General features: G+C 40.3%; 1 protein-coding gene across 1 annotated transcript; it reads left to right on the top strand.

The window, feature by feature from the left end:
- The first annotated feature begins 2,565 nt into the window (after nucleotides 1-2,565).
- Nucleotides 2,566-14,052, top strand: rac3a (Rac family small GTPase 3a). Its single transcript, XM_036589356.1, has 6 exons — nucleotides 2,566-2,693; nucleotides 7,906-7,977; nucleotides 8,662-8,779; nucleotides 9,851-9,913; nucleotides 10,170-10,329; nucleotides 12,678-14,052. Exons 1-6 carry the CDS (start codon nucleotides 2,659-2,661, stop codon nucleotides 12,806-12,808), a joined length of 579 nt encoding a protein of 192 aa, XP_036445249.1. The 5' UTR covers nucleotides 2,566-2,658; the 3' UTR covers nucleotides 12,809-14,052.

Genomic DNA, 14,052 nt, shown 5'->3' with positions numbered 1-14,052 from the left:
AAAATTTCTGCATAATTAAATGATTAAGATGTAAACAGAGTCGTTCAGAGTGGTTTGGTGTGAAACGCTCAGTTATAGAGAAACTTACAGAGTCAGAACTGTTCACAGTGGTGGTGATAGGAACCAGACGTCCACCTCTAAAAGCTCCCTCACAGAAAGTTACTACATGAAATGGTTATGAATTCACTGCCTGATGACTGAGACTCTGTTTATGATAGTTTGAGAAGATTTTGGCCTTAAACTCCATTCATGGTGGAGGGATACATAATATGCAGGGCGCTGTGAGGCAAAATAGTCCCCAAAGAAAACTTATTATTTCAGATTTTCCACTATTTTCCATCATCAACATTCCATATAAACTCAGAAGACTTGTGTAGGTTCACTGGTGGTTTTGGATAGTAAATAAAATATCTATATTTGTCTATATTTAAAATGTCTATATAATGTCTACTTACTCATGGCAACCCCTGGTTCCCATCACCACCACTGTAAAGAGATCTGAAGCATCACACCAAACCACTCTGAATCTCTGATTACATCTCAATGTTTGAATTATGTGGGAATTTTGAAAATTGGGTGGACCTCCCCTCTCTGTTCTAGCGGGTTGCTTTAGTCACCCACAACAAATGCTCCAAGCATCGAGTTTCACTGGAACAGTTGGTTCATCCGTTCATTTTGTTGTTTTATAAAGACTTCACCTGCTCTGGGGGGATTTCACTCCCACATACCAGCCACAGACAGCTGGCCAACATAGGACTGAGGTTAGGTGTAGATATAGTGACAATAAATTAATGTTTCTGTTTGTCAGAATGGACTGAAATATAGTTGGAGAGGTTGGTAGTTTTGGAAGTGCCTAATTTAATTTTTCAGTAGTTCCATTCCTTAAAGGGCCCATATCCCACAATTTCCTTGTTTCTGTTTTTGACCTGACGTGAGGCCACAATTCATTCTTTTTTTTACATGACCATTTTCCAACCTCTGTTTATCCCTCAGAATAAACAGGCTGCTTTCCTTAGTGTCCCTTTAAGATTAATGTTTGCAAATCTGTTCTGATTGTCCCGTATTCTGTCTTTTTCAGGGGTGCACAACTCCGGTCCTAGAGGGCCAGTGTCCAGCACAGTTTGGTGATTTACCTACTAAGACACACCTGATTGCATTTCTCTGTTAATTAGCAGGTTTAGTGGGTGTGTTTAGGTAGGGAAACTTCCAAACTGTGCTGGCCACCGGCCCTCCAGGATCGGAGTTGTGCACCCCTGGTCTTTTTCAAAAAGCAGTCCAGCCTGAAACACCCCGTATATCGTCAGTGTGAGTGGGCGGGGCTAAACTGCTGCAGGCTGTAGCTGTGTCCCAATTTAGGGGCTGCATCCTTCAAAGGACGCGGTCTACGAAGGCGTGTCCCTCGAAGGCTGTGTAGACCCGTGAAGGCTGAACTGAAATGAGACGGTCTGTCCTACGGCGGATTTCCTGTTTGCGTCACAGCACCGCTGTTCCCGTCCTCAACGCTGCGTCACGAACCGCCGCTCCTGTTAAGATCTTTTAAGATGGAGCCAGAAACACAAACTCACTCTTCCTCCACAAAAGGAGGACACATTTCTCGGCCGCATATGAAGGAGCCTTTGAAAGGAGAGCCTAGTCGTGCTGCTGTGACGCAGTCGGCCTTCAAATGCAGCCTCCGAAGGATGCAGCCCCTGAATTGGGACACAGCTTGTATATGTTATTGCGTTTGCCTCCATGACATCACAAGAACAGTGAATTTAAAACGTGCAATACGTTTTTGCGATAGAGTACGGAGCCCCGCTGGTACCATCCTGTATAAATAAAAATAATGTGTGGCCACGACTTAGTAAGGCATGGGAATGAGATGATTAAGTCGTGGACATGACTTAGTAAAAGCGTGGGAACGAGATCCTAATGTGTGGCCACGACTCAGTAAGCCATGATCTCGTTCCCACGCCATACTAAGTCGTGGCCACGGATTAGGATCTCGTTCCCACGCTTTATTTTTATTTATACAGGATGTCACCAGCGGGCCTCCGTAGTAGGGAGTGAACGGTACATTTTGAAACTTTAACAACGTTTACATGCCACATCAAACTCTTTTATAAACAAAAAATAAAGGCGATTCCGTTTTTCCGTGATATGGGCCCTTTAATGTCAGAAAGATGCTAATCGGTTGCTAGCATTCGATAGCACCTAGTGAAAGTCGACTCGCGCATTCATCGCACGAAACAAGAAACAACGACGACTCTGATCATGTAAACTCGCGAAACTTGTCGCTCATTTTAAATAACGTTTTTACAACGCTGTGCCTTTAAAAGTGATCGTGCTTTTCCGTAGGTCGCTCGTTAAATGTCGTCGTCTGCCTCTGCGGCGGTGTTGTTTCTTTTTCAACACCCGCATTCATACAGGTCCCGCCCTCCTGCGGCGCGGATTGGCTAGTGCGCTCTCGCTGCCCGCGCTGGGATTGGCTAATGCTTCAGACTGGCCGTTCTAGAGCGCCAATCCTAGCGCACGAGGGGCGTGGTCTGCCAGAATACCGGTGGTAAAAAAAAATAAGGCTGCCGCAGCAGTTCAAGCTAGCAGCCCACACTGCGAGAACGAGCAGGGAGAAAAAATCCTCTCCTATTCCTGTGGATCCACAATCCGTCCGCTTCGCAAATGCAGGCCATCAAATGTGTCGTCGTCGGCGACGGGTGCGTAATTTAAAGCTGTTTTAAAGGCTTGAATTGTGGTTAAATGCCAGTGTAAGAGAATCCAATTGTTGCAGGAGGGGCTGGGGCTGCTGGGGCTGCTGGGGTTTGGTCTGGCTGCATGGATGGCATGGATGGATGGTTCGGTGTAGATGTAGTAGATGAATGATTTAACACAGACTGGCTCATCCCTGCTCGAAACTCCGATTCTGATCGATTATTTGATGGAAAATGAATGAGTGGCATTCATACATCTATGATCATTTTTTAATTATAAGGCTCTGCCATGCACGCCCAGCCTAGTTTAGGGCCAAATGTGTGGATTATACATTTATTTTTTGTTTTGCACGCTCATATTTTACCAAATAATACTGAATTTGAGCTGATTGGGGTGTTTTTGCATATATAATATGATGTGCAGCTTTGCAGCCGGGAGGATGCTGGACGAATGACGTCATGCTTTTACACACCTTTCTCGTTTTTTTTCCTCCAAGAATGTTAGTAGAGCAGCTCACAGCGGCCAGGTTAAAGCCTTTTTCAGCACAGGTGCTTTGGGGTTTTTGGCGACCCCGTGTCTTTTATCCAGGTTCTTCATTTCAGGGGTGCCGAAACAAGAGAAACAACTCCTCCATTAAAAGGGGAACTCCACCTGTTTTTCGAAATTCCCCCATAATTCAGTGTGTGAGATGTAATCAGAGTGTGTTTTGGTGTGAAAAGGTTCAGATGTCTTTACAGTGGTGGTGATAGGAACCAGGGGTCGCCATGACTACAACACAAATATAGACATTTTATTTACTATCCAGAACCACCAGTGAACCTACACGAGTCTTCTGAGTTTATATGGAATGTTGATGATGGAAAATAGTGGAAAATCTGAAATAATAAGTTTTCTTTGGGGACTATTTTGCCTCACAACACCCTGCATATTATGTATCCCTCCACCATGAATGGAGTTTAAGGCCAAAATCTTCTCAGAACTATCATAAAACAGTGTCTCAGTCATCAGGCAGTGAATTCATAACCATTTCATGTAGTAACTTTCTGTGAGGAGCTTTTAGAGGTGGACGTCTGGTTCCTATCACCACCACTGTGAACAGTTCTGACTCGGTAAGTTTCTCTATAACTGAGTGTTTCACACCAGACCACTCTGAATGACTCTGTTTACATCTTAACCATTTAATTATGCAGAATTTTGTAAAATCTGTGGACTCCCCCTTTAACAGGGCAGAAATAACGTTGCTATACTATTATATTGGCCTAGGCCAGCCCAGTCCACACTCCACACTGTTAGCCGAATGTGGCTTTTTCTGACATTTTATTGACAAACGATGGCGTTTGTCAATAAAATTTGTGCCACAGTATTTTGTGCCACAGTATTGATCATATTGATTGGTTGCCTCCACAGAGTCTGACAGAATCATCTAAAACCAAATCTGGATACGTCTAATGATTCAGAACCGATTTAGTTTCGGCTCATATCGTGTGCAGAACACATTCAAAATCACGTTTTAAAAATACATCACAGTATCAGATTATATTTAATAAATTAATAAAGTTGATGAGCCTGAGTGCTACTACTGTTACTGCTACTGCTCAAAGAGTATCTTTCAAACCTGATGCAGCTTATTTGCCACACCCTGTAAATGTACTGTACTGGATGCAGTGTGTAATGTGAGCAAACCTATATTCAAAAAATATTTTGTGGGATAAAATCATAGTATACGTTGCTCTCATTATTTATCACTGTTGATAAACCTAAACTCTCTATAACTATCATGCCGGTACTAATTCAAGGTTTCTGTGGGTCTTTAAGTGACTTATATCTCAAAATGTCTTAAATTTACTGTTAGAGGTTTTTCATTCTAAGTTGTTGCCTAAAGACTCATCTTGAATGTTTGATCATTTTAACAGACAAAAAAGAATCAGTGATGGAACATTAAAAAAAAGCTAATACAAATCATTTTAATTCAGCATTTTACCTTTTCACACTCCACATGTCTGCACAGTTTGATGCACAGTTACTCTATATTTGCTGAATTTAACATTGGAGACATAGAATGTGGCCTGTGCAAAAGTTATGAACCATTTTTTAAAATTTAATGTTAAACTCAGCACATAAATAGAAATAAAATTAGAAAAATGCCATATTTAATTGTGTTCAATGTAGAGGATCTATCAAGTAATTTTCACTTTGAAAATCAACGTGTTTAAAGTTTTGCACATGACTGTCCTAATATTTATGACATATAGGCTACTGATGATATCCACACTGTTCTCAGAAAGCATATTGTGACATTTTGTGGCATAATTTGTCACGATAATGATGAATATCATCACTGTGCCCAGCCCTGCTTCCATATTTAAGATTGTGTGCGTTGTTGTTTAGTGGAAATCACATTAATATCTTTTTATTAGGTTCTTAAAAGGGGAGTAAAGGGCCCATATCCTCCACTATATATATTCCACTTAATATATATGTTTAGATACCAAAAACATCTATAATTCATTTTTGCATGATCATGCTCCAGCCTCTCTTTATTCCTGAGAATTAAACAGGCTGTTTCTGTTACTGTGCCTTTAATACTGATATATGTAAATGAGCTCTGTTTTGATTGGCTGGCTTGTCCTGTACATCATTCCGAAGGCACTCAGAGTTGAAACACTGCCTGTAACTTCAGTGTGAATGGGCGGGGCCAAACTGCTGTAGGATGAATGGGTAGATATATGGAAATTAGCTGGTTCTTGTGACATCACAGAAACATGGATGAATTCAAAACGGGCGTTTTTGTGGTCTGGTTTCCATATATGGACAGTATGGATGGCATTAATGGTACATTTTGAAACTTTCGCCGTGTTTACGTACTTCAAACTCATTTATTTAAGATAAAGGGAAAGTTCGATGGTATGGGCCCTTTAAAAGCATTCAGTTTTTAAAATTGTGCAGCACTGCTACTGAAGCTAAGCGCCAAGCTGTGTGGCTGATGTTACATCAGCAGTGAGAGGTGGTCACTCCACTACAGTCCACTGCGCGCTGTCGTTGGCCACCGTTTGCCGCTCTCCACAGCTCAGTGCCTGAGAGTCTGACTCTGAAAGGCTTTGTCAGGCCTCACAGGCCGCGCTGTTTAACCTCGCTGTCTTAGCCTGTTCTGCTCTTTCACTCCGCCTTTATCACTCTCTCTCACTCTTCCTCTCTCTCTCTGCGCTCTGTATTACTGTCACTCATGCCTCTCTGTCCTTCACTCCTGTTTCCTGTCTCTCTGACAGCTTCTCTCTGTTTACTGTCTCTGTGGCAGCTCGGAAAAATTGCAAATGTTCACAGAGAGAGAGAGAGAGCGCGAGAGAGAGATAGAGAGAGTTGTGCTTTTGTGAATTGTAGGACTGTCACAAATTGCATGTTAATATTCTTTTTTTCAGTACAAGGACTGAGAGATGATACGCGCTGTGAATTGAATGCAGTTACATTTAATGCTGGAAAAACAATCAGCTCTCAGTAGCAGTAATGCCAACCAATCAGCTCTCAGTAGCAGTAATGCTAACCAATCAGCGCTCAGTAGCAGTAACGCTAACCAATCAGCTCTCAGTAGCAGTAATGCCAACCAATCAGCTCTCAGTAGCAGTAATGCTAACCAATCAGCGCTCAGTAGCAGTAACGCTAACCAATCAGCGCTCAGTAGCAGTAACGCTAACCAATCAGCGCTCAGTAGCAGTAATGCTAACCAATCAGCGCTCAGTAGCAGTAACGATAACCAATCAGCACTCAGTAGCAGTAATGCTAACCAATCAGCGCTCAGTAGCAGTAATGCCAACCAATCAGCACTCAGTGCTCACTTTTAATACAATTCAGTTTAGAAGCAGAATAACTGAAAGAGTCTCTCCACGTTTTCTGTGTTTTACTGAAGGTGTTTGCGAAGATCTGAGATCATAAACAGACGTTCAGGAGCTTTAAGGTCATTTAGAGCTTTAAAAACCAGCAGCAGAGCTTTAAACTCTCTCTTAAAGGTCCAGGCGGTCAGTGCAGTGTGTAAACGGGGTGATATGACGTAGGACAGCTCACCATTCGAGCAGGGAAGAGTGTAAAATACACACTTCCTGCTTAAGAATTATGACGTTATGACTCGACTGCAGTGTTAAAGCTGTTGTTTACACGTATGCAGTACAGAACCATATACAACACACTGTCCATCAATCTGTAGAACCCTTTTCGCCATGCAAAGAACCATTTAAATACGCAAAGCGCTTCTTTGAGTGTTCATGGTTCCATATAGAACCATTTTATTTATGAAAGAACCCCTGAAGGACCATCTTTTCGAGAGTGTAGATGTACTTAAAGTAAAAATATTGATTTAAAAAGCGTATATTGTTCCATTTTTGAAACAAGTTGTGCTCCTGAAAATACCACTAAAATAAAAAAAAATATTGTGAGTGAAAAGTACAGATTTTTCTTTTGAAATGTAGTGAGTGAAAATAAAAGTATTAAGTATCAGAAATACTTAACCCTTGTGTGGTGTGGATGTGTATGTTACTCAGTGGTCTGCTGACCCACCACATTATTGTTGTTTTAAATCAATGTAGCCATAACAATTTATGTGAAAATACCAGATGTTTAAAAATATCACAAGTGTCCAGCGTAGGGTTCTCCTTTAGCAGCTGTAGCCAGTCAGCAGCCTGTCCATGTTGTCCACCCTCTTACACACACACACACACACACACACACACACACACACACACACACACACACAGACAGACGTGTTTGTCTTGCTATACATATGAGGACATCCATAGACTTCTATTGACTTTTGTGTTATATGTGTGTGTTCTTGTATTGCTATACTTGTGAGGACCCCATGTCCTCACTATGACAGGACTATATGAAATTTTTGCTCAAGTGAGGACATTTTGCTGCTCCTCACTTGAGCAAAAATTTCATATAGTCCTGTCATGGTGAGGACATGGGGTCCTCACAAGTATAGCAATACAAGAACACACAAACACTAACAGCAGGCCATGTAGGAGGAGAACAGAGTGAAGGACACAGCACCTCCACACTTTTACTCCCCGCAGGTTCACCCAACACCACATGTGTAATATAAATGTGTGGGGGGGTGAACAGAGTGAAGACACTGAAAATGGGGTATTTTATATGTTCTTCACAGAAAATTAGGGACCACTCTTGTCTTTGAGTGTGAGCTGTAACCGTGTTCTCTCTGTGTTTCAGTGCCGTCGGTAAGACATGTCTGCTCATCAGCTACACCACCAACGCCTTCCCTGGAGAGTACATCCCCACAGTGTGAGCACACCAGTCCGCCTTAACAGGAGTCAAACACAGATGTTCAAACATAGCTGTTCAAAAGTCTAGAATCACTTATCATACTAATAATGTGTTACTTTATGTGCAGTGTTAACTTAAACAGTTCTAATATTACAAAACTAGACAGCGGAAATCATTTCTAGGTGGTTTAATATTTTATTCAGCACTTTGGGGAACAGCAAGACGTTTTATTTGACGGGAATTATAAATAACTTACTTTAATGATCTGTTTACCATGTTTTTTTTCTGTCTTAAAGATTAACTGCACTGTTTATAATAAGAAGCAGACTGGATATTATTTTATTTTAGTTTTATTGGAACCTCATTCTGAACATTAATTTTATTAGAACTTCATTCTGAATATTAATTTAATTAGAACTTCATTCTGAATATTAATTTTATTAGAACTTCATTCTGGTGTTAATTTTATTAGAACCTCATTATAGATATTAATTTTATTAAAACTTCATTCTGAACATTAATTTTATTAGAACTTCATTCTGGATATTAATTTTATGAGAACTTCATTCTGGATATTAATTTTATGAGAACTTCATTCTGGATATTAATTTTATGAGAACTTCATTCTGGATATTAATTTTAATAGAACTGTATTCATGTTGTTGTTATGAGTTAATTTGTCTTTATTGTGTCTTTATTCAGGTTCGATAATTACTCTGCTAATGTGATGGTGGATGGGAAGCCTGTTAATCTGGGACTGTGGGATACGGCGGGGCAGGAAGATTACGACCGACTCCGGCCGCTCTCCTACCCTCAAACGGTACGCTGACCCGCTCCGTCTCCACTGCCTCCTGACTCCATCCCCTCCATCTCTTCCTGCAGCAGCAGCAGTGTTTCCCTCAGCTTCCTGTTTTTCTGTGGGCTTTTCTCATCATCTGTCCTGCTGCCGAGGAACAGAGTCACCGCTGCACAGGAAGCACTTTAACTTCATACACAAGAATTTCAGAGTTTTAAAATTGATGTCTTTACAGTGGTGGTGATGGGAACCAGGGGTCGCCATGACTACAACACAAATATAGACATTTTATTTACTATCCAGAACCACCAGTGAACCTACACGAGTCTTCTGAGTTTATATGGAATGTTGATGATGGAAAATAGTGGAAAATCTGAAATAATAAGTTTTCTTTGGGGACTATTTTGCCTCACAGCACCCTGCATATTATGTATCCCTCCACCATGAATGGAGTTTAAGTTCTCAAAACTATCATAAAACAGTGTCTCAGTCATCAGGCAGTGAATTCATAACCATCTCATGTAGGAACTTTCTGTGAGGGAGCTTTTAGAGGTGGACGTCTGGTTCCTGTCACCACCACTGTGAACAGTTCTGACTCAGTAAGTTTCTCTAGAACGGAGCGTTTCACACCAAACCACTCTGAACCACTTTTGAACCGCTCTGTTTACATCTTAACCATTTTACTAGGCGAAAATTTTGAAAATGTGTTGGAGTTCCCCTTTAAGCTCTTAGTATTGATGTTTTTACATTCAGACATTTTAGACAAAGTATATTTGTCGAACGAGGAGTTTTTCCTGTGAATGAGCACAAGCTTTCTCCTTAATGAGCAACAGCCTCAAATAGATGCTCAAACCTGTTATACTGACTTCTGGACAATTAATTATTAATTTAATAACTTTCTGAGTTTTCCGTTTAGTGCTTAACTGTTACATTTGGATTGTTCTATTGTAGTGAATGTAGTGAATGACATACGTTCAGTTTTTGTTTTCAAGGCTGTTGTTGTTTCTAGTGTTTTTGTTCTGTACTGTAAAATTAAAACCCACAAAGCTATAAAAACGTGAATGAGTGAACTGAACTCTTTCTTGTGTTTCACAGGATGTGTTTCTGATCTGTTTCTCGCTGGTTAGCCCTGCCTCCTTTGAAAATGTCAGAGCGAAGGTCAGTGTTTATCTTTCGTTGCCTCTTTTTCCTTCTTTCCTCCTTCCTTTCTTTATTTCTTTATGTACAGTGTGTAAACATCTCAGCGCTGTGAAGATGTTAAGCCGTGTTTTTAATTTTAATTACACTGAAATGTAACAAAACTGATGTCAGATTTGTGATCACAAACCAAAATATCTATTTTAGGACTTTGTTGGGGTCAGTTGGCCTTTTTTTATGATGATTATTTACGATGATTATTTGTGTGAATGTGCAGTGGTACCCTGAGGTGCGTCACCACTGTCCCAACACCCCCATCATCCTGGTGGGCACCAAACTGGACCTGCGGGACGACAAGGACACAATTGAGCGCCTGAGGGACAAAAAACTGGCTCCGATCACCTACCCGCAGGGCCTGGCCATGGCCAGAGAGATCGGTAAGAGGAGATCAGGACTGTGGTGGGAGTGTTGAGGACTACATAATTACTATAACTGCAGATATTTTACATGAAAAACTATTACAGCTACATTACACCCATATTTTATATGTACTTATAATGCAGTGCATAATAGATAAAATACATTCCCAAACGTGGATTAAACCTAGTTATGGAGTTGCAGCATCAATGTCAGTGGATCTGAGTAACTGACCCTTCATAAGATACTGTCATTTCGTTTTGTTATATATTTTATTATACAACAGTTAGTTCCAGCCACGCAAGCTGATTGGTTGAGAACGGTTCTAACCGTGCTGTTATTTCGCCATAACATCACAGGTTTTTCCACAAACACTGTATCACTCCACTGAGACGCCGTTGCTAAGCAACGACTTTGACAGCTGTAGGAGACGCTCAAGACATTTGAACGTTTTTACTTCTTACTTTGCCACAAACAGAAAATGGACACTTTTAAGATCACATTTGACCGACAGCCGATTTGGTCAGACTCTGAAGATGAGACGACACTAAATTCCCAAACTGTCATCACCACTGAGCAGCTTTTCAGTCGGCAGCTGTGACAGAAGAACAGCTGAACAACCTGGAATCAGCCAGAAATGAACCCAACACCATTCACCAAACTAAATGGGCTGTAAGATGCTTTACAGACTGGCTGGAACAAAACAACATTAATACTGATCTGGCAAAAACTGAGCTGACAAAACTGAGCTGAACTTGATATTGCGGCAGTTTTATGCCTCAGTCTGATTTGGTCAGACTCTGAAGATCAGACTACACGTTTGGTGAATGGTGTTGGGTTCATTTCTGGCTGATTCCAGGTTGTTCAGCTGTTCTTCTGTCTCAGCTGCCGACTGAAAAGCTGCTCAGTGGTGATGACAGTTTGGGAATTTAGTGTAAGGAGCTGGAGAACGACCTGCCGGCTGTGCACTGAGTGGGCGGAGCTCGTTACTCTGACGTAGCAACAAGCTGCTCGTTAAGGAACTATAATTTGGTGAAGGAACTGCGAACATTAAAACATATTAAACGCCGCGTTCACGGCCCAGTTTATTAATTTATTACTGTATTTATTTAACTGCTGTATTAAAGCAGTAGAACACTCGAGGAGTGTGTTATCACCAATAACATCACAGCTGTGATGATCTACGGTGACCAAATCACAGCCATGATGTTACTTCACGATAACTCACTCCCTCTTGCGTTCTGTTGCTTAAATATATTTTTTCAAGTTTTAATATTCATTAGAAGTTTCAGAATTTAAGAGCTGATAAGTCTATTGAAGTGAGTATCGCATTCTGAATTTCTATATTACCTTTATTATACCTATATTTTATTTTAATTATAGCTAATGTATTAAACTGGCATTCTGTTATACCAGTATGTTCATATTTGATATGATTTTCCTTATTACTTGTTTATGTAACGGTACGTTCACTTTAGCACTTTAAATTTGTCTGAGGAATTTGTTTGAGCCCATTGTTTAAACTGCCGCTCACAGCTTCATAATTAATTCGAATTAAGTTGGGAAAATATCGACTCCAGTAGATGATTCACACTGTTATTCTGATTCAGTTTCTAATTTGGATTCTGATTGGTTCTGATTCTAGATGTCATTATGATTCAGATTATGATTGGTTCTGATTGTAACTGTGATTCTGATTCAGATTCTAATTGATTCTGATTGTATATGTGATTCTGATTAGCTCTGATGGTAACTGTGACCCTAATTCAGATTCTGATTTGGATTCTTATTGGTTCTGATTCTAAATGTGATTCTGATCCTTTCTGATTCTAATTGTGGTTCTGATTTAGATTCTAATTCAGATTCTGATTGTGCTTCTAATTGTGATTCTGATTATTTCTGATTCTAATTGTGATTCAAATTCTAATTCAGATTTTGATTCATTCTGATTCTGATTCCGATTAGTTCCTATTCCTGTTGTGATACAGATTCAGTTTCTGTTTCCGATTCTGATGGATTCTGATTGAAACTATGATTCTAATTTCAGATTCTGATTGGTTCTGATTCTGAATGTCTTATTATTTCTGAATTCTAATTGTTATTCTGGTTATTTCTGATTCTAAATTTGATTCTGATTCAGATTCTAATTCATACTCTGATTCTGCTTTTAACTATGATTCTGATTCAGTTTCTCTTTCCAAATCTGAAGGATTCTGATTTTTCCCCTGTGATTCATATTCAGATTCTATTTCAGGTTCTGATTCATTCTGATTAGTTCTGATTCTAATTCTGATGCAGATTCTGTTCCGGATTCTGATTCGGATTCTAATCCGGATTCTAAATGGTTGTGACTGTGGTGGCTTTTCAGGTGCGGTGAAGTATCTGGAGTGCTCCGCTCTGACCCAGCGGGGTCTGAAGACCGTGTTCGACGAGGCAATCCGCGCCGTGCTCTGCCCTCCGCCCGTCAAGAAGAGAGGGAAGAAGTGCACCGTGTTCTGAGGAGGGACGCGGCGCGTTTTTGGTGTGAGCCCACTCGCAACGAGGGTGGTCTTCCCTCAGTTCCACCACACAGTAATCATCAGAGTTACTATCGGCTGTTCTGGAGAGACGCGTTTAAAACTGCAGCAGGTGAAGTGCTACACTCCACACTAGACTAGCATAGACTAGTATAGCCTAGCTGTGGGATCTAATTATGAAGGCACAATAAATAATCATGCCAAATTACCCCCCCCCGCTATTTCTGAACTTTGCCTTAATTATTGATACTGAAGGTCATAAGAAGGTCATTGATAGCTCTGTCCCCCTTGTATACATCTAAATTAGAGACTTTTCTCCTGGATAAGTTTGGGCGTTGTGGAAATGTGGGCATTGCTAATCGTAACGTGGGTCTTTTTCCTCTTTCTTCTTTCTTTTTTTTGTTTTTTTGGATTTGTGAATGTGTCAAAAGCCTGTGTAAATATATATTGTGAATAGCTTCTGAGGACGAACTCAACAGTGTCTCTCTTGACAGCTGACTGTAAATGACATTTTAAAATGGTTTTCTTTCCGAGATATTGCCTACTGAACACTTTTTTTTCCCGTGTTTGTGTGACTACTGTATGTGAACTTTTTACAGCACAGCATAAAATTAAAAAAATGAGAGTGATTATTGAAATATGTCTATTTAAAGTATGTTGATGTCTGTCGTTTATGATTAGAGAAGCCGAACTCTTTGGCTAACAGGATGTGGTATTTAAAAGCTCTTTACATTACAGTATTGTTGCTTATCTAGATAACGGCAGATCTTTTTTTTTGTAAAGCCGAGCTTTTCTGGACTTGGTTTCCGTCCATTCGATCTTGATTAATTCTCTTTATTTCATCCTTATTTTGCTGAAACGTGCCATTGTGAGCTGTTTTGTGGGGCTAGCATGCCAAATTTTCTCAATTTAGGCAAAACATTCCTTTTTTTTTTTTTTCTTTACAAAGTGAGTCGTGCGTCTGAATTTTCCGATCAAATGCCTTTTGGTTTTACTGAGATTAAGATCTGTGGGGCGTGCGTGTGTGCGCGTGAGCAAACAAGCTGTCGTTAAATATCCTGTGTGTGTTTTTGCTGTTATGACTGACATCAGTGGTTTATCCACCTTAACCTTACAGCCGGCTGATGTAGATTAAAGACCCCTCTGAATCGTCACAGAAATAAACCTCTCGTGTGTATGATATGACTTTAAAAAGTATGCATTAATAAAATCAAGTCTTTGAATGTA

This window comes from Colossoma macropomum, unplaced genomic scaffold (genome assembly GCF_904425465.1).
Source record: "Colossoma macropomum unplaced genomic scaffold, Colossoma_macropomum, whole genome shotgun sequence".
Classification (NCBI taxonomy): domain Eukaryota; kingdom Metazoa; phylum Chordata; class Actinopteri; order Characiformes; family Serrasalmidae; genus Colossoma; species Colossoma macropomum.
Note: the sequence above shows the minus strand (reverse complement) of the source record. Positions and strands in the feature narration are given on the sequence as shown.

Bases quoted from the DNA above. Each gene is read 5' to 3' on its own strand.
- rac3a (XM_036589356.1), top strand. From the start codon at position 2,659: ATGCAGGCCATCAAATGTGTCGTCGTCGGCGACGG. The intron at 7,978-8,661 runs GTGAGCACACCA...GTCTTTATTCAG, and splicing joins GGAGAGTACATCCCCACAGT to GTTCGATAATTACTCTGCTA. The intron at 9,914-10,169 runs GTCAGTGTTTAT...GTGAATGTGCAG, and splicing joins TTGAAAATGTCAGAGCGAAG to TGGTACCCTGAGGTGCGTCA.